The 19,036-nt window shown below is 55.3% G+C and overlaps 1 protein-coding gene across 1 annotated transcript in view; it reads left to right on the top strand.

Annotated features, from left to right (window-relative positions):
- rasa4 (RAS p21 protein activator 4) overlaps nucleotides 1–19,036 on the top strand; it is a 397,794-nt gene that overhangs the window by 309,620 nt on the left and 69,138 nt on the right. Inside the window, exon 9 of the mRNA XM_072469264.1 lies at nucleotides 18,586–18,703. Within this exon, the coding sequence (XP_072325365.1) occupies nucleotides 18,586–18,703 (118 nt within the window). The remainder of the gene's footprint in view (nucleotides 1–18,585; nucleotides 18,704–19,036) is intronic.

A 19,036-nucleotide genomic window follows, 5' to 3' on the forward strand; every position in this document is an offset into this window, starting at 1 on the left:
TATGATCCCCCAGACCCACTCTATGATCCCCCAGACCCACTCTATGATCCCCCAGACCCACTCTATGATCCCCCAGACCCACTCTATGATCCCCAGACCCACTCTATGATCCCCCAGACCGACTCTATGATCCCCCAGACCCACTCTATGATCCCCCAGACCGACTCTATGATCCCCCAGACCCACTCTATGATCCCCAGACCCACTCTATGAGCCCCCAGACCCACTCTATGACCCCCAGACCCACTCTATGATCCCCCAGACCCACTCTATGAGCCCCCAGACCCACTCTATGATCCCCCAGACCCACTCTATGATCCCCAGACACACTCTCTGATCCCCAGACCCACTCTATGATCCCCAGACCCACTCTATGATCCCCCAGACCCACTCTATGATCCCCCAGACCCACTCTATGATCCCCAGACCCACTCTATGAACCCCCCAGACCCACTCTATGATCCCCCAGACCCACTCTATGACCAACAGACCCACTCTATGATCCCCCAGACCCACTCTATGATCCCCAGACCCACTCTATGATCCCCCAGACCCACTCTATGATCCCCCAGACCCACTCTATGATCCCCAGACCCACTCTATGATCCCCCAGACCGACTCTATGATCCCCCAGACCCACTCTATGAACCCCCCAGACCGACTCTATGATCCCCAGACCCACTCTATGAACCCCCCAGACCCACTCTATGATCCCCCAGACCCACTCTATGACCAACAGACCCACTCTATGATCCCCCAGACCCACTCTATGATCCCCAGACCCACTCTATGATCCCCCAGACCCACTCTATGATCCCCCAGACCCACTCTATGATCCCCCAGACCCACTCTATGATCCCCCAGACCGACTCTATGATCCCCCAGACCCACTCTATGATCCCCAGACCCACTCTCTGATCCCCCAGACCCACTCTATGACCCCCAGACCCACTCTATGAGCCCCCAGACCCACTCTATGATCCCCCAGACCCACTCTATGATCCCCCAGACCCACTCTATGATCCCCCAGACCCACTCTATGATCCCCAGACACACTCTCTGATCCCCCCAGACCCACTCTATGACCCCCCAGACCCACTCTATGATCCCCAGACCCACTCTATGACCCCCAGACCCACTCTATGATCCCCCAGACCCACTCTATGATCCCCAGACACACTCTCTGATCCCCAGACCCACTCTATGATCCCCAGACCCACTCTATGATCCCCCAGACCCACTCTATGATCCCCCAGACCCACTCTATGACCAACAGACCCACTCTATGATCCCCAGACCCACTCTATGATCCCCCAGACCCACTCTATGATCCCCCAGACCCACTCTATGATCCCCCAGACCCACTCTATGACCAACAGACCCACTCTATGATCCCCCAGACCCACTCTATGATCCCCCAGACCCACTCTATGACCCCCAGACCCACTCTATGATCCCCAGACCCACTCTATGATCCCCCAGACCCACTCTATGATCCCCCAGACCCACTCTATGATCCCCCAGACCCACTCTATGATCCCCCAGACCCACTCTATGATCCCCAGACCCACTCTATGATCCCCCAGACCGACTCTATGATCCCCCAGACCCACTCTATGATCCCCCAGACCGACTCTATGATCCCCCAGACCCACTCTATGATCCCCAGACCCACTCTATGAGCCCCCAGACCCACTCTATGACCCCCAGACCCACTCTATGATCCCCCAGACCCACTCTATGAGCCCCCAGACCCACTCTATGATCCCCCAGACCCACTCTATGATCCCCAGACACACTCTCTGATCCCCAGACCCACTCTATGATCCCCAGACCCACTCTATGATCCCCCAGACCCACTCTATGATCCCCCAGACCCACTCTATGATCCCCAGACCCACTCTATGAACCCCCCAGACCCACTCTATGATCCCCCAGACCCACTCTATGACCAACAGACCCACTCTATGATCCCCCAGACCCACTCTATGATCCCCAGACCCACTCTATGATCCCCCAGACCCACTCTATGATCCCCCAGACCCACTCTATGATCCCCAGACCCACTCTATGATCCCCCAGACCGACTCTATGATCCCCCAGACCCACTCTATGAACCCCCCAGACCGACTCTATGATCCCCAGACCCACTCTATGAACCCCCCAGACCCACTCTATGATCCCCCAGACCCACTCTATGACCAACAGACCCACTCTATGATCCCCCAGACCCACTCTATGATCCCCAGACCCACTCTATGATCCCCCAGACCCACTCTATGATCCCCCAGACCCACTCTATGATCCCCCAGACCCACTCTATGATCCCCCAGACCGACTCTATGATCCCCCAGACCCACTCTATGATCCCCAGACCCACTCTCTGATCCCCCAGACCCACTCTATGACCCCCAGACCCACTCTATGAGCCCCCAGACCCACTCTATGATCCCCCAGACCCACTCTATGATCCCCCAGACCCACTCTATGATCCCCCAGACCCACTCTATGATCCCCAGACACACTCTCTGATCCCCCCAGACCCACTCTATGACCCCCCAGACCCACTCTATGATCCCCAGACCCACTCTATGACCCCCAGACCCACTCTATGATCCCCAGACCCACTCTATGATCCCCAGACCCACTCTCTGATCCCCCAGACCCACTCTATGACCCCCAGACCCACTCTATGATCCCCAGACCCACTCTATGATCCCCCAGACCCACTCTATGATCCCCAGACCCACTCTATGATCCCCCAGACCCACTCGATGATCCCCAGACCCACTCTATGATCCCCCAGACCCACTCTATGATCCCCAGACCCACTCTATGATCCCCCAGACCCACTCGATGATCCCCAGACCCACTCTATGATCCCCAGACCCACTCTATGAGCCCCCAGACCCACTCTATGATCCCCCAGACCCATTCTATGACCCCCCAGACCCACTCTATGATCCCCAGACCCACTCTATGATCCCCAGACCCACTCTATGATCCCCAGACCCACTCTATGATCCCCCAGACCCACTCTATGATCCCCCAGACCCACTCTATGATCCCCCCAGACCCACTCTATGATCCCCCAGACCCACTCTATGACCCCCCAGACCCACTGTATGATCCCCAGACCCACTCTCTGATCCCCCAGACCCACTCTATGACCCCCCAGACCCACTCTATGATCCCCCCAGACCCACTCTATGATCCCCCAGACCCACTCTATGATCCCCCAGACCCACTCTATGATCCCCCAGACCCACTCTATGATCCCCCAGACCCACTCTATGATCCCCCAGACCCACTCTATGATCCCCCCAGACCCACTCTATGATCCCCAGACCCACTCTATGACCCCCCAGACCCACTCTATGATCCCCAGACCCACTCTATGATCCCCCAGACCCACTCTATGATCCCCCCAGACCCACTCTATGATCCCCCAGACCCACTCTATGATCCCCAGACCCACTCTATGATCCCCAGACCCACTCTATGATCCCCAGACCCACTCTATGAGCCCCCAGACCCACTCTATGATCCCCAGACCCACTCTATGATCCCCCAGACCCACTCTCTGATCCCCCAGACCCACTCTATGATCCCCCCAGACCCACCCTATGACCCCCAGACCCACTCTATGATCCCCCCAGACCCACTCTATGATCCCCAGACCCACTCTATGACCCCCAGACCCACTCTATGATCCCCAGACCCACCCTATGACCCCCAGACCCACTCTATGATCCCCCCAGACCCACTCTATGATCCCCAGACCCACTCTATGACCCCCAGACCCACTCTATGATCCCCAGACCCACTCTCTGATCCCCCAGACCCACTCTATGATCCCCCCAGACCCACCCTATGACCCCCAGACCCACTCTATGATCCCCCCAGACCCACCCTATGACCCCCAGACCCACTCTATGATCCCCCCAGACCCACTCTATGATCCCCAGACCCACTCTATGATCCCCCCAGACCCACTCTATGATCCCCAGACCCACTCTATGATCCCCCAGACCCACTCTATGACCCCCAGACCCACTCTATGACCCCCAGACCCACTCTCTGATCCCCCAGACCCACTCTATGATCCCCAGACCCACTCTATGATCCCCCAGACCCACTCTATGATCCCCAGACCCACTCTATGAGCCCCCAGACCCACTCTATGATCCCCAGACCCACTCTATGAGCCCCCAGACCCACTCTATGACCCCCAGGCCCACTCTCTGATCCCCCAGACCCACTCTATGATCCCCAGACCCACTCTATGATCCCCCAGACCCACTCTATGATCCCCAGACCCACTCTATGAGCCCCCAGATCCACCCTATGACCCCCAGACCCACTCTATGATCCCCCAGACCCACTCTATGATCCCCAGACCCACTCTATGAGCCCCCAGACCCACTCCATGATCCCCCCAGATCCACCCTATGACCCCCAGACCCACTCTATGATCCCCCCAGACCCACTCTATGATCCCCCAGACCCACTCTATGATCCCCCCAGACCCACTCTATGATCCCCAGACCCACTCTATGATCCCCCAGACCCACTCTATGACCCCCAGACCCACTCTCTGATCCCCCAGACCCACTCTATGATCCCCAGACCCACTCTATGATCCCCCAGACCCACTCTATGATCCCCAGACCCACTCTATGATCCCCCCAGACCCACTCTATGATCCCCAGACCCACTCTATGATCCCCCAGACCCACTCTATGACCCCCAGACCCACTCTATGATCCCCAGACCCACTCTATGATCCCCAGACCCACTCTATGATCCCCCAGACCCACTCTATGATCCCCAGAACCACTCTATGATCCCCCAGACCCACTCTATGATCCCCAGACCCACTCTATGATCCCCCAGACCCATTCTATGATCCCCAGACCCACTCTATGAGCCCCCAGACCCACTCTATGATCCCCAGACCCACTCTATGATCCCCAGACCCACTCTATGATCCCCCCAGACCCACTCTATGATCCCCAGACCCACTCTATGATCCCCAGACCCACTCTATGATCCCCCCAGACCCACTCTATGATCCCCCCAGACCCACTCTATGATCCCCAGACCCACTCTATGATCCCCCCAGACCCACTCTCTGATCCCCAGAACCACTCTATGATCCCCCAGACCCACTCTATGAACCCCCCAGACCCACTCTATGATCCCCAGACCCACTCTATGATCCCCAGACCCACTCTATGACCCCCCAGACCGACTCTATGATCCCCCAGACCCACTCTATGATCCCCAGACCCACTCTATGAGCCCCCAGACCCACTCTATGATCCCCGGACCCACTCTATGATCCCCAGACCCACTCTCTGATCCCCAGACCCACTCTATGATCCCCCCAGACCCACTCTATGATCCCCAGACCCACTCTATGATCCCCAGACCCACTCTATGACCCCCCAGACCCACTCTATGACCCCCAGACCCACTCTATGATCCCCCCAGACCCACTCTATGATCCCCAGACCCACTCTATGATCCCCCCAGACCCACTCTATGATCCCCAGACCCACTCTATGATCCCCAGACCCACTCTATGAGCCCCCAGACCCACTCTATGATCCCCCCAGACCCACTCTCTGATCCCCAGAACCACTCTATGATCCCCCAGACCCACGCTATGAACCCCCCAGACCCACTCTATGATCCCCAGACCCACTCTATGATCCCCAGACCCACTCTATGATCCCCAGACCCACTCTATGATCCCCAGACCCACTCTATGATCCCCAGACCCACTCTATGATCCCCCCAGACCCACTCTATGATCCCCCAGACCCACTCTATGACCCCCAGACCCACTCTATGATCCCCCAGACCCACTCTATGATCCCCAGACCCACTCTATGATCCCCAGACCCACTCTATGATCCCCAGACCCACTCTATGATCCCCAGACCCACTCTATGATCCCCAGACCCACTCTATGATCCCCAGACCCACTCTATGATCCCCCAGACCCACTCTATGATCCCCAGACCCACTCTATGATCCCCCCAGACCCACTCTATGATCCCCAGACCCACTCTATGATCCCCCAGACCCACTCTATGATCCCCGGACCCACTCTATGATCCCCAGACCCACTCTATGATCCCCCAGACCCACTCTATGATCCCCCCAGACCCACTCTATGATCCCCAGACCCACTCTATGATCCCCCAGACCGACTCTATGATCCCCCAGACCCACTCTATGATCCCCAGACCCACTCTATGATCCCCCCAGACCCACTCTATGATCCCCCCAGACCCACTCTATGATCCCCAGACCCACTCTATGATCCCCCAGACCCACTCTATGATCCCCAGACCCACTCTATGATCCCCCCAGACCCACTCTATGATCCCCAGACCCACTCTATGATCCCCCAGACCCACTCTATGATCCCCGGACCCACTCTATGATCCCCAGACCCACTCTATGATCCCCAGACCCACTCTATGATCCCCAGACCCACTCTCTGATCCCCAGACCCACTCTATGATCCCCAGACCCACTCTATGATCCCCCAGACCCACTCTCTGATCCCCCAGACCCACTCTATGATCCCCCAGACCCACTCTATGATCCCCAGACCCACTCTATGATCCCCAGACCCACTCTATGAGCCCCCAGACCCACTCTATGATCCCCCCAGACCCACTCTATGATCCCCCAGACCCACTCTATGACCCCCAGACCCACTCTATGATCCCCAGACCCACTCTATGATCCCCAGACCCACTCTATGATCCCCAGACCCACTCTATGATCCCCAGACCCACTCTATGATCCCCAGACCCACTCTATGATCCCCCAGACCCACTCTATGATCCCCAGACCCACTCTATGATCCCCAGACCCACTCTCTGATCCCCCAGACCCACTCTATGACCCCCAGACCCACTCTATGAGCCCCGAGACCCACTCTATGATCCCCCAGACCCACTCTATGATCCACCAGACCCACTCTATGATCCCCCAGACCCACTCTATGACCCCCCAGACCCACTCTATGATCCCCAGACCCACTCTATGATCCCCAGACCCACTCTATGATCCCCAGACCCACTCTATGATCCCCAGACTCACTCTATGATCCCCAGACCCACTCTATGATCCCCCAGACCCACTCTATGACCACCAGACCCACTCTATGATCCCCAGACCCACTCTATGATCCCCAGACACACTCTATGATCCCCCAGACCCACTCTATGATCCCCAGACCCACTCTATGACCACCAGACCCACTCTATGATCCCCAGACCCACTCTATGATCCCCAGACACACTCTATGACCACCAGACCCACTCTATGATCCCCAGACCCACTCTATGATCCCCAGACCCACTCTATGATCCCCAGACCCACTCTATGATCCCCAGACCCACTCTATGATCCCCCAGACCCACTCTATGATCCCCCAGACCCACTCGATGATCCCCAGACCCACTCTATGATCCCCCCAGACCCACTCTATGATTCCCAGACCCACTCTATGATCCCCCAGACCCACTCTATGACCCCCAGACCCACTCTATGATCCCCAGACCCACTCTATGATCCCCAGACCCACTCTATGATCCCCCAGACCCACTCTATGATCCCCCAGACCCACTCGATGATCCCCAGACCCACTCTATGATCCCCCCAGACCCACTCTATGATTCCCAGACCCACTCTATGATCCCCCAGACCCACTCTATGACCCCCAGACCCACTCTATGATCCCCAGACCCACTCTATGAGCCCCCAGACCCACTCTATGATCCCCCAGACCCATTCTATGACCACCCAGACCCACTCTATGATCCCCCAGACCCACTCTATGATCCCCAGACCCACTCTATGATCCCCCAGACCCACTCTATGATCCCCCCAGACCCACTCTATGATCCCCCAGACCCACTCTATGATCCCCAGACCCACTCTATGATCCCCAGACCCACTCTATGAGCCCCCAGACCCACTCTATGATCCCCCCAGACCCACTCTATGATCCCCCCAGACCCACTCTATGATCCCCCAGACCCACTCTCTGATCCCCCAGACCCACTCTATGATCCCCCCAGACCCACCCTATGACCCCCAGACCCACTCTATGATCCCCAGATCCACGCTATGATCCCCAGACCCACTCTATGACCCCCAGACCCACTCTCTGATCCCCCAGACCCACTCTATGACCCCCAGACCCACTCTATGATCCCCAGACCCACTCTATGATCCCCAGACCCACTCTATGATCCCCAGACCCACTCTATGATCCCCAGACCCACTCTATGATCCCCCAGACCCACTCTATGATCCCCAGAACCACTCTATGATCCCCCAGACCCACTCTATGATCCCCAGACCCACTCTATGATCCCCAGACCTACTCTATGATCCCCCAGACCCATTCTATGATCCCCAGACCCACTCTATGAGCCCCCAGACCCACTCTATGATCCCCAGACCCACTCTATGATCCCCAGACACACTCTCTGATCCCCAGACCCACTCTATGATCCCCCCAGACCCACTCTATGATCCCCAGACCCACTCTATGATCCCCAGACCCACTCTATGAGCCCCCAGACCCACTCTATGATCCCCCCAGACCCACTCTATGATCCCCAGACCCACTCTATGATCCCCCAGACCCACTCTATGATCCCCAGAACCACTCTATGATCCCCCAGACCCACTCTATGATCCCCAGACCCACTCTATGATCCCCCAGACCCATTCTATGATCCCCAGACCCACTCTATGAGCCCCCAGACCCACTCTATGATCCCCAGACCCACTCTATGATCCCCCCAGACCCACTCTATGATCCCCAGACCCACTCTATGATCCCCCAGACCCATTCTATGATCCCCAGACCCACTCTATGAGCCCCCAGACCCACTCTATGAGCCCCCAGACCCATTCTATGATCCCCAGACCCACTCTATGATCCCCCAGACCCACTCTATGATCCCCCAGACCCACTCTATGATCCCCCAGACCCACTCTATGATCCCCAGACCCACTCTATGATCCCCAGACACACCCTATGACCCCCAGACCCACTCTATGATCCCCCCAGACCCACTCTATGATCCCCAGACCCACTCTATGATCCCCAGACCCACTCTATGATCCCCAGACCCACTCTATGATCCCCAGACCCACTCTATGATCCCCAGACCCACTCTTTGATCCCCCAGACCCACTCTATGACCCCCAGACCCAGTCTATGACCCCCAGACCCACTCTATGACCCCCAGACCCACTCTATGATCCCCAGACCCACTCTATGATCCCCAGACCCACTCTATGATCCCCCAGACCCATCCTATGACCCCCAGACCCACTCTATGATCCCCCCAGACCCACTCTATGATCCCCCAGACCCACTCTATGTTCCCCCAGACCCACTCTATGATCCCCAGACCCACTCTATGACCCCCAGACCCACTCTATGACCCCCAGACCCACTCTATGACCCCCAGACCCACTCTATGACCCCCAGACCCACTCTATGACCCCCAGACCCACTCTATGATCCCCAGACCCACTCTATGATCCCCCAGACCCACTCTATGACCCCCAGGCCCACTCTATGATCCCCCAGACCCACTCTATGACCCCCAGACCCACTCTATGATCCCCCCTGACCCACTCTATGATCCCCAGACCCACTCTATGATCCCCCAGACCCACTCTATGATCCCCCAGACCCACTCTATGATCCCCAGACCCACTCTATGATCCCCCAGACCCACTCTATGACCCCCAGACCCACTCTATGATCCCCCAGACCCACTCTATGATCCCCAGACCCACTCTATGATCCCCCAGACCCACTCTATGATCCCCCAGACCCACTCTATGATCCCCCAGACCCACTCTCTGATCCCCCAGACCCACTCTATGATCCCCCAGACCCACTCTCTGATCCCCCCAGATCCACTCTATGATCCCCAGACCCACTCTATGATCCCCCAGGCCCACTCTATGATCCCCAGACACACTCTATGATCCCCAGACCCACTCTATGATCCCCCAGACCCACTCTCTGATCCCCCAGACCTACTCTATGATCCCCCAGACCCACTCTATGATCCCCCAGACCCACTCTATGATCCCCAGACCCACTCTATGGCCCCCAGACCCACTCTATGATCCCCAGACCCACTCTATGATTCCCAGACCCACTCTATGATCCCCCCAGACCCACTCTATGATCCCCAGACCCACTCTATGATCCCCAGACCCACTCTATGATCCCCAGACACACTCTCTGATCCCCCAGACCCACTCTATGATCCCCCCAGACCCACTCTATGATCCCCAGACCCACTCTATGGCCCCCAGACCCACTCTATGACCCCCAGACCCACTCTATGATCCCCCCAGACCCACTTTATGATCCCCCAGACCCACTCTATGATCCCCCAGACCCACTCTCTGATCCCCCAGACCCACTCTATGATCCCCAGACCCACTCTATGATCCCCAGACACACTCTCTGATCCCCCCAGACCCACTCTATGATCCCCAGACCCACTCTATGATTCCCAGACCCACTCTATGATCCCCCAGACCACTCTATGATCCCCCCAGACCCACTCTATGATCCCCAGACCCACTCTATGATCCCCAGACCCACTCTATGATCCCCAGACCCACTCTATGACCCCCAGACCCACTCTATGATCCCCAGACCCACTCTATGACCCCCAGACCCACTCTATGACCCCCCAGACCCACTCTATGATCCCCAGACCCACTCTATGATCCCCCAGACCCACTCTATGACCCCCAGACCCACTCTATGATCCCCAGACCCACTCTATGATCCCCCAGACCCACTCTATGACCCCCAGACCCACTCTATGATCCCCAGACCCACTCTATGATCCCCAGACCCACTCTATGATCCCCAGACCCACTCTATGATCCCCCAGACCCACTCTATGACCCCCAGACCCACTCTATGACCCCCAGACCCACTCTATGATCCCCCCAGACCACTCTATGATCCCCCAGACCCACTCTATGATCCCCAGACCCACTCTATGACCCCCAGACCCACTCTATGACCCCCAGACCCACTCTATGATCCCCCCAGACCACTCTATGATCCCCCAGACCCACTCTATGATCCCCCAGACCCACTCTATGACCCCCAGACCCACTCTATGACCCCCAGACCCACTCTATGACCCCCAGACCCACTCTATGATCCCCAGACACACTCTATGACCCCCAGACCCACTCTATGATCCCCCAGACCGACTCTATGATCCCCAGACCCACTCTATGATCCCCCAGACCCACTCTATGATCCCCAGACCCACTATGATCCCCCAGACCCACTCTATGATCCCCCAGACCCACTCTATGATCCCCCAGACCCACTCTATGATCCCCCAGACCCACTCTATGATCCCCCAGACCCACTCTATGATCCCCCAGACCCACTCTCTGATCCCCCAGACCCACTCTATGATCCCCCAGACCCACTCTCTGATCCCCCCAGACCCACTCTATGATCCCCAGACCTACTCTATGATCCCCCAGACCCACTCTCTGATCCCCCAGACCTACTCTATGATCCCCCAGACCCACTCTATGATCCCCAGACCCACTCTATGATCCCCCAGACCCACTCTATGATCCCCAGACCCACTCTATGATCCCCCAGACCCACTCTATGATCCCCAGACCCACTCTATGATCCCCCAGACCCACTCTCTGATCCCCCAGACCTACTCTATGATCCCCCAGACCCACTCTATGATCCCCCAGACCCACTCTCTGATCCCCCAGACCTACTCTATGATCCCCCAGACCCACTCTATGATCCCCCAGACCCACTCTATGACCCCCAGACCCACTCTATGATCCCCCAGACCCACTCTCTGATCCCCCAGACCCACTCTATGATCCCCCAGACCCACTCTCTGATCCCCCCAGATCCACTCTATGATCCCCAGACCCACTCTATGACCCCCAGACCCACTCTATGATCCCCCAGACCCACTCTCTGATCCCCCAGACCTACTCTATGATCCCCCAGACCCACTCTATGATCCCCAGACACACTCTATGACCCCCAGACCCACTCTATGATCCCCAGACACACTCTATGACCCCCAGACACACTCTATGACCCCCAGACCCACTCTATGATCCCCAGACCCACTCTATGATCCCCAGACCCACTCTATGATCCCCAGACCCACTCTATGATCCCCAGACCCACTCTATGATCCCCCCAGACCCACTCTATGATCCCCCCAGACCCACTCTATGATCCCCAGACCCACTCTATGACCCCCAGACCCACTCTATGACCCCCAGACCCACTCTATGATCCCCCCAGACCCACTCTATGATCCCCAGACCCACTCTATGACCCCCAGACCCACTCTATGATCCCCAGACCCACTCTATGATCCCCAGACCCACTCTATGATCCCCAGACCCACTCTATGATCCCCAGACCCACTCTATGATCCCCCCAGACCCACTCTATGATCCCCAGACACACTCTCTGATCCCCCAGACCCACTCTATGATCTCCCCAGACCCACTCTATGATCCCCAGACCCACTCTATGACCCCCAGACCCACTCTATGATCCCCAGACCCACTCTATGATCGCCAGACCCACTCTATGATCCCCAGACCCACTCTATGATCCCCAGACCCACTCTATGATCCCCCCAGACCCACTCTATGATCCCCAGACACACTCTCTGATCCCCCAGACCCACTCTATGATCCCCCCAGACCCACTCTATGATCCCCAGACACACTCTCTGATCCCCCAGACCCACTCTATGATCCCCAGACCCACTCTATGACCCCCAGACCCACTCTATGATCCCCAGACCCACTCTATGATCCCCCCAGACCCACTCTATGATCCCCAGACCCACTCTATGACCCCCAGACCCACTCTATGACCCCCAGACCCACTCTATGATCCCCAGACCCACTCTATGATCCCCCCAGACCCACTCTATGATCCCCCAGACCCACTCTATGACCCCCAGACCCACTCTATGACCCCCAGACCCACTCTATGATCCCCAGACCCACCCTATGATCCCCCCAGACCCACTCTATGATCCCCCCAGACCCACTCTATGATCCCCCCAGACCCACTCTATGATCCCCCAGACCCACTCTATGATCCCCAGACCCACTCTATGACCCCCAGACCCACTCTATGATCCCCCCAGACCCACTCTATGATCCCCCCAGACCCACTCTATGATCCCCCCAGACCCACTCTATGATCCCCCAGACCCACTCTATGACCCCCAGACCCACTCTATGACCCCCAGACCCACTCTATGATCCCCAGACCCACTCTATGATCCCCCCAGACCCACTCTATGATCCCCAGACCCACTCTATGACCCCCAGACCCACTCTATGATCCCCAGACCCACTCTATGATCCCCAGACCCACTCTATGATCCCCCCAGACCCACTCTATGATCCCCAGACCCACTCTATGACCCCCAGACCCACTCTATGACCCCCAGACCCACTCTATGATCCCCCAGACCCACTCTATGATCCCCCCAGACCCACTCTATGATCCCCCAGACCCACTCTATGACCCCCAGACCCACTCTATGACCCCCAGACCCACTCTATGATACCCAGACCCACTCTATGATCCCCCAGACCCACTCTATGATCCCCCCAGACCCACTCTATGATCCCCAGACCAACTCTATGATTCCCAGACCCACTCTATGATTCCCAGACCCACTCTATGACCCCCAGACACACTCTCTGATCCCCCAGACCCACTCTATGATCCCCAGACACACTCTCTGATCCCCCCAGACCCACTCTATGATCCCCAGACCAACTCTATGATTCCCAGACCCACTCTATGATTCCCAGACCCACTCTATGATCCCCCCAGACCCACTCTATGATCCCCAGACCCACTCTATGATTCCCAGACCCACTCTATGATTCCCAGACCCACTCTATGATTCCCAGACCCACTCTATGATCCCCCCAGACCCACTCTATGATCCCCAGACCCACTCTATGATCCCCCAGACCCACTCTATGACCCCCCAGACCCACTCTATGATCCCCAGACCCACTCTATGAGCCCCCAGACCCGCTCTATGACCCCCAGACCCACTCTATGATCCCCAGACCCACTCTATGATCCCCAGACCCACTCTATGATCCCCAGACCCACTCTATGATCCCCCCAGACCCACTCTATGATCCCCAGACCCACTCTATGATCCCCCAGACCCACTCTATGACCCCCCAGACCCACTCTATGACCCCCAGACCCACTCTATGAGCCCCCAGACCCACTCTATGACCCCCAGACCCACTCTATGATCCCCAGACCCACTCTATGATCCCCAGACCCACTCTATGATCCCCAGACCCACTCTATGATCCCCCAGACCCACTCTATGACCCCCAGACCCACTCTATGATCCCCAGACCCACTCTATGATCCCCAGACCCACTCTATGAGCCCCCAGACCCACTCTATGATCCCCAGACCCACTCTATGATCCCCAGACCCACTCTATGTGCTCCCAGACCCACTCTATGACCCCCAGACCCACTCTATGAGCCCCCAGACCCACTCTATGACCCCCAGACCCACTCTATGATCCCCAGACCCACTCTATGATCCCCAGACCCACTCTATGATCCCCCCAGACCCACTCTATGATCCCCAGACCCACTCTATGATCCCCAGACTCACTCTATGATCCCCAGACCCACTCTATGATCCCCAGACCCACTCTATGATCCCCAGACCCACTCTATGATCCCCCAGACCCACTCTATGATCCCCCCAGACCCACCCTATGATGCCCCAGACCCACTCTATGATCCCCAGACCCACTCTATGATCCCCAGACCCACTCTATGATCCCCAGACCCACTCTATGATCCCCCCAGACCCACCCTATGATGCCCCAGACCCACTCTATGATCCCCCCAGACCCACTCTATGATCCCCAGACCCACTCTATGATCCCCAGACCCACTCTATGATCCCCAGACCCACTCTATGATCCCCAGACCCACTCTATGATCCCCAGACCCACTCTATGATCCCCCAGACCCACTCTATGATCCCCAGACCCACTCTATGATCCCCCAGACCCACTCTATGATCCCCAGACCCACTCTATGATCCCCAGACCCACTCTATGATCCCCAGACCCACTCTATGATCCCCAGACCCACTCTATGATCCCCAGACCCACTCTATGATCCCCAGACCCACTCTATGATCCCCAGACCCACTCTATGATCCCCCAGACCCACTCTATGATCCCCCAGACCCACTCAATGATCCCCAGACCCACTCTATGATCCCCAGACCCACTCTATGACCCCCAGACCCACTCTATGATCCCCCCAGACCCACTCTATGATCCCCAGACCCACTCTATGATCCCCAGACCCACTCTATGATCCCCAGACCCACTCTATGATCCCCCCAGACCCACTCTATGATCCCCCAGACCCACTCTATGATCCCCCCAGACCCACTCTATGATCCCCAGACCCACTCTATGATCCCCAGACCCACTCTATGATCCCCAGACCCACTCTATGATCCCCCCAGACCCACTCTATGATCCCCAGACCCACTCTATGATCCCCCAGACCCACTCTATGATCCCCAGATCCACTCTATGATCCCCCAGACCCACTCTATGATCCCCCAGACCCACTCTATGATCCCCCAGACCCACTCTATGATCCCCACTGATCCTCTTATCCACCCCCTTCATTCCATTCTCTGAATCCCCAGACCCACTTTCTTATCTTCTGACCCACTTATTGATTTCCATCTCCAACTCACTCACTGATCTTTACCCTGACAGCACGGGGCAGCACGGTAGCACAGTGGTTAGCACAGTTGCTTCACAGCTCCAGGGTCCCAGGTTCGATTCCCGGCTTGGATCACTGTCTGTGCGGAGTCTGCACGTTCTCCCCGTGCCTGCGTGGGTTTCCTCCGGGTGCTCCGGTTTCCTCCCACAGTCCAAAGATGTGCAGGTTAGGTGCATTGGCCATGATAAATTATCCTTTGTGTTCAAAAAAGATTTGCTGTGGTTAATGGATTATGGCGATAGGGTGGAGGTGTGGGCTTGGGTATGGTGCTCTTTCCAAGAGCTGGTGCAGACACAATGGGCAGAATGGCCTCCTTCTGCACTGTATATTCTATGATTCTGACCCCTGACCGAGCTTCCCTTTCCCCTTCTCAGCTGAGTCTCCCTGTGCAAGTTTTCCCACATCAAAGCCAGCCTTTTCAATTCAGCAGGACCTCCTCATAACCCATATTTCTGGGTTTCCACAACGATCACCTCCATCCCCTGTTGCACATCCCAACAAATATCAGGGTCACAGTGACCCAGTTCTGAGTGAAATTACCAAATCCAGGCCAAGCTTTTCACAGAAGCTTTGCTCAAAAGACCAGGAGACATACCCGTTGCTAAATGCAACTGTTATTGTACAAGATCTATTATATAAATGTTTGTTGTGTTTAAACCTTGTTTTGGGGCATTAGAAATTCATGGTAGCATATCTGCAGGTTTCGGGATTTTCTGAGAAGGCAGGTTCCGACCTTTCCGCTCCTGCCACCACCGGGGATACAGGACAGGGTAGTTTCCAGAACATGGGTGGGCGAGGAGAAGATATCAGATATCTACAAAGAACTTACAGAGTCAGAGAAAACTCAGATAGGAGAACTAAAGGGCAAGTGGGAAGATGAGCTAGGGGGAGAGATCGAGGCAGGTCTGTGGGCGGATGCCCTAAGCAGGGTTAGCACATCCTCATCATGTGCCAGGCTTAGCCTGATACAATTTAAGGTAGTCCACCGGGCACACATGTTGGTGGCCCGGATGAGCAAGTTCTTTGGGGTAGAGGACAGGTGTGCGAGATGCGCGAGAGGTCCAGCAAATCATGTCCACATGTTTTGGGCATGCCCGAAGCTTAGAGGATTTTGGCAGGGTTTTGCTAAGGCTATGTCCACGGTACTAAGGTAAACCACTGTATTATATTGTACTTACTGTTCTTACTTATTGTACTTACTGTTCTTACTGCTGTGGCTCCGCCCCCCGGGCTCAAGTATAAAGGTGGCTAACCTCCAGCCCTGCCCTCATTCTGGGACCGGCTGCCAGCAGGTGTCTTTTAGCTGATTAAAGCCACAGTTTACTCTTCTGACTCCCGTCTGTTGTCATTGATGGTACATCAGGTACTTAAAACATGGTTGGTGCCGAGTCCAGAGGTGGCGATATTTGGAGTGTCAGAAGAGCCGGGAATCCAGGGGGCGAAAGAGGCTGACGTTTTGGCCTTTGCCTCCCTGGTAGCCCGGAGACGGATACTGTTATTGTGGAGGGACTAGAAGCCCCCGAAATTACAGACCTCGGTTAGTGACATGGCTGAGTTTCTCAGTCTCGAGAAAATAAAGTTCGCCCTAAGAGGGTCAGTGTTAAGGTTCATCCGGAGGGGGCAGCAGTTCATCGACTTTCTCGGAGAAAATTAAAATGTCAGCAGAGGCATAAATCTAGAGGGCGGGTGGGGGTTAGGCTATTGTTTCATTGTTGGGGGTAGGAAGAACATGATAAGGATGAAAATGCTTTATGTGCCATGTTTATGTTGCTGTTATCGTTATTATTATAAAAACTACAAATACCCTGATAAAATGTTTTTAAAAAAAAGAAATTCATGGTAGCACAGTGGTTAACATTGTTGCTTCACAGCTCCAGGGTCCCAGGTTCGATTCCGGCTTGGGTCACTGTCTGTGCGGAGTCTGCGCATTCTTCCCGTGTCTGCGTGGGTTTCCTCCGGGTGCTCCGGTTTCCCCCCACAGGTCCCAAAAGACGTGCTGTTTAGGTGAATTGGACATTCTGAATTCTCCCTCTGTGTACCCGAACAGGTGCTTTAATGTGGCGACGAGGGGCTTTTCACAGTAACTTAATTGCAATGTTAATGTAAGCCTACTTGTGACAATAAAGATTGTTATTATTATTACTGGAAAATCAGTTTTCCACAAATTAATTTTTAGGTGCCGATCTTTCAGAGGCCACATAAAGGGTAATTGTACGGTGGCCGCATCGCAGCTATGGGATCACTGGTCTAAATATGTGATTGTCATTTTAAATGAGAATTATAATGAAAGCCATCGGCACAAAACATGACAGAAAGAGTGACAAGAAACATAGTTATGTCACCATGAAGCAAACACAAATGTAATATTTTTAATTGTTATGTGTGGAGATTATGATGGGTGCTGGGATTTTGCAGAAATATGTAAAAGAACGACAAGTGGGATCAGGACCTGACATGAATATTACATGTTCAATTATTATTTCTGGAAAGTTGGCAAAGATTAAATATTGGTTCAACTGAACCTCAGTGACCAACATCAAGTGAATCGCCTTAACTCTAACCAACCTAATGTTCTAATGATGTAATGTCTGTCCATGCAAAGCATACAATGATTTGTATCAAATTATCCAATTTAACAAACGTGTTGTCTTTCAGGGAAAACCTAGGGTCACTGAGGCTGCAGCTGCGATTACGCGATGAGAGTGTTCTTCCCTCCCGTTACTACCAGCCCCTCACTGAGTTACTCTTCCAGTCAGTCAAAACGACCAACAATGTGAGTAATGCCATTAGCTTTTTTGCAAAGTAGCCTACTCTCTTCTCTCTCTCTCTCTCTCTCTCTCTCCTCCCCCCCCCCCCCCCCCCCCCCCCCCCCCCAAACCAACCGGTAATTGGTTTGAGTTCATCCTTCATTTTCTGGCTTAAAGAACAAAGTGGGTTTTCATACTTGCCGCACATATGAACAGACTGGACATAACTCCAGCACCTCCACAACACTGCAGCAGCTTCAGATTGTGACTAATTGTACATAGCACAGACGCCAATGATCTCCCTGGTGGGATATTGGGATTGCTTCACAGTAGCTGAGTGACTAGGCAAGGAAAATCAA

This window comes from Scyliorhinus torazame, chromosome 12, assembly GCF_047496885.1.
Source record: "Scyliorhinus torazame isolate Kashiwa2021f chromosome 12, sScyTor2.1, whole genome shotgun sequence".
NCBI classification, from domain to species: Eukaryota; Metazoa; Chordata; class Chondrichthyes; order Carcharhiniformes; family Scyliorhinidae; genus Scyliorhinus; species Scyliorhinus torazame.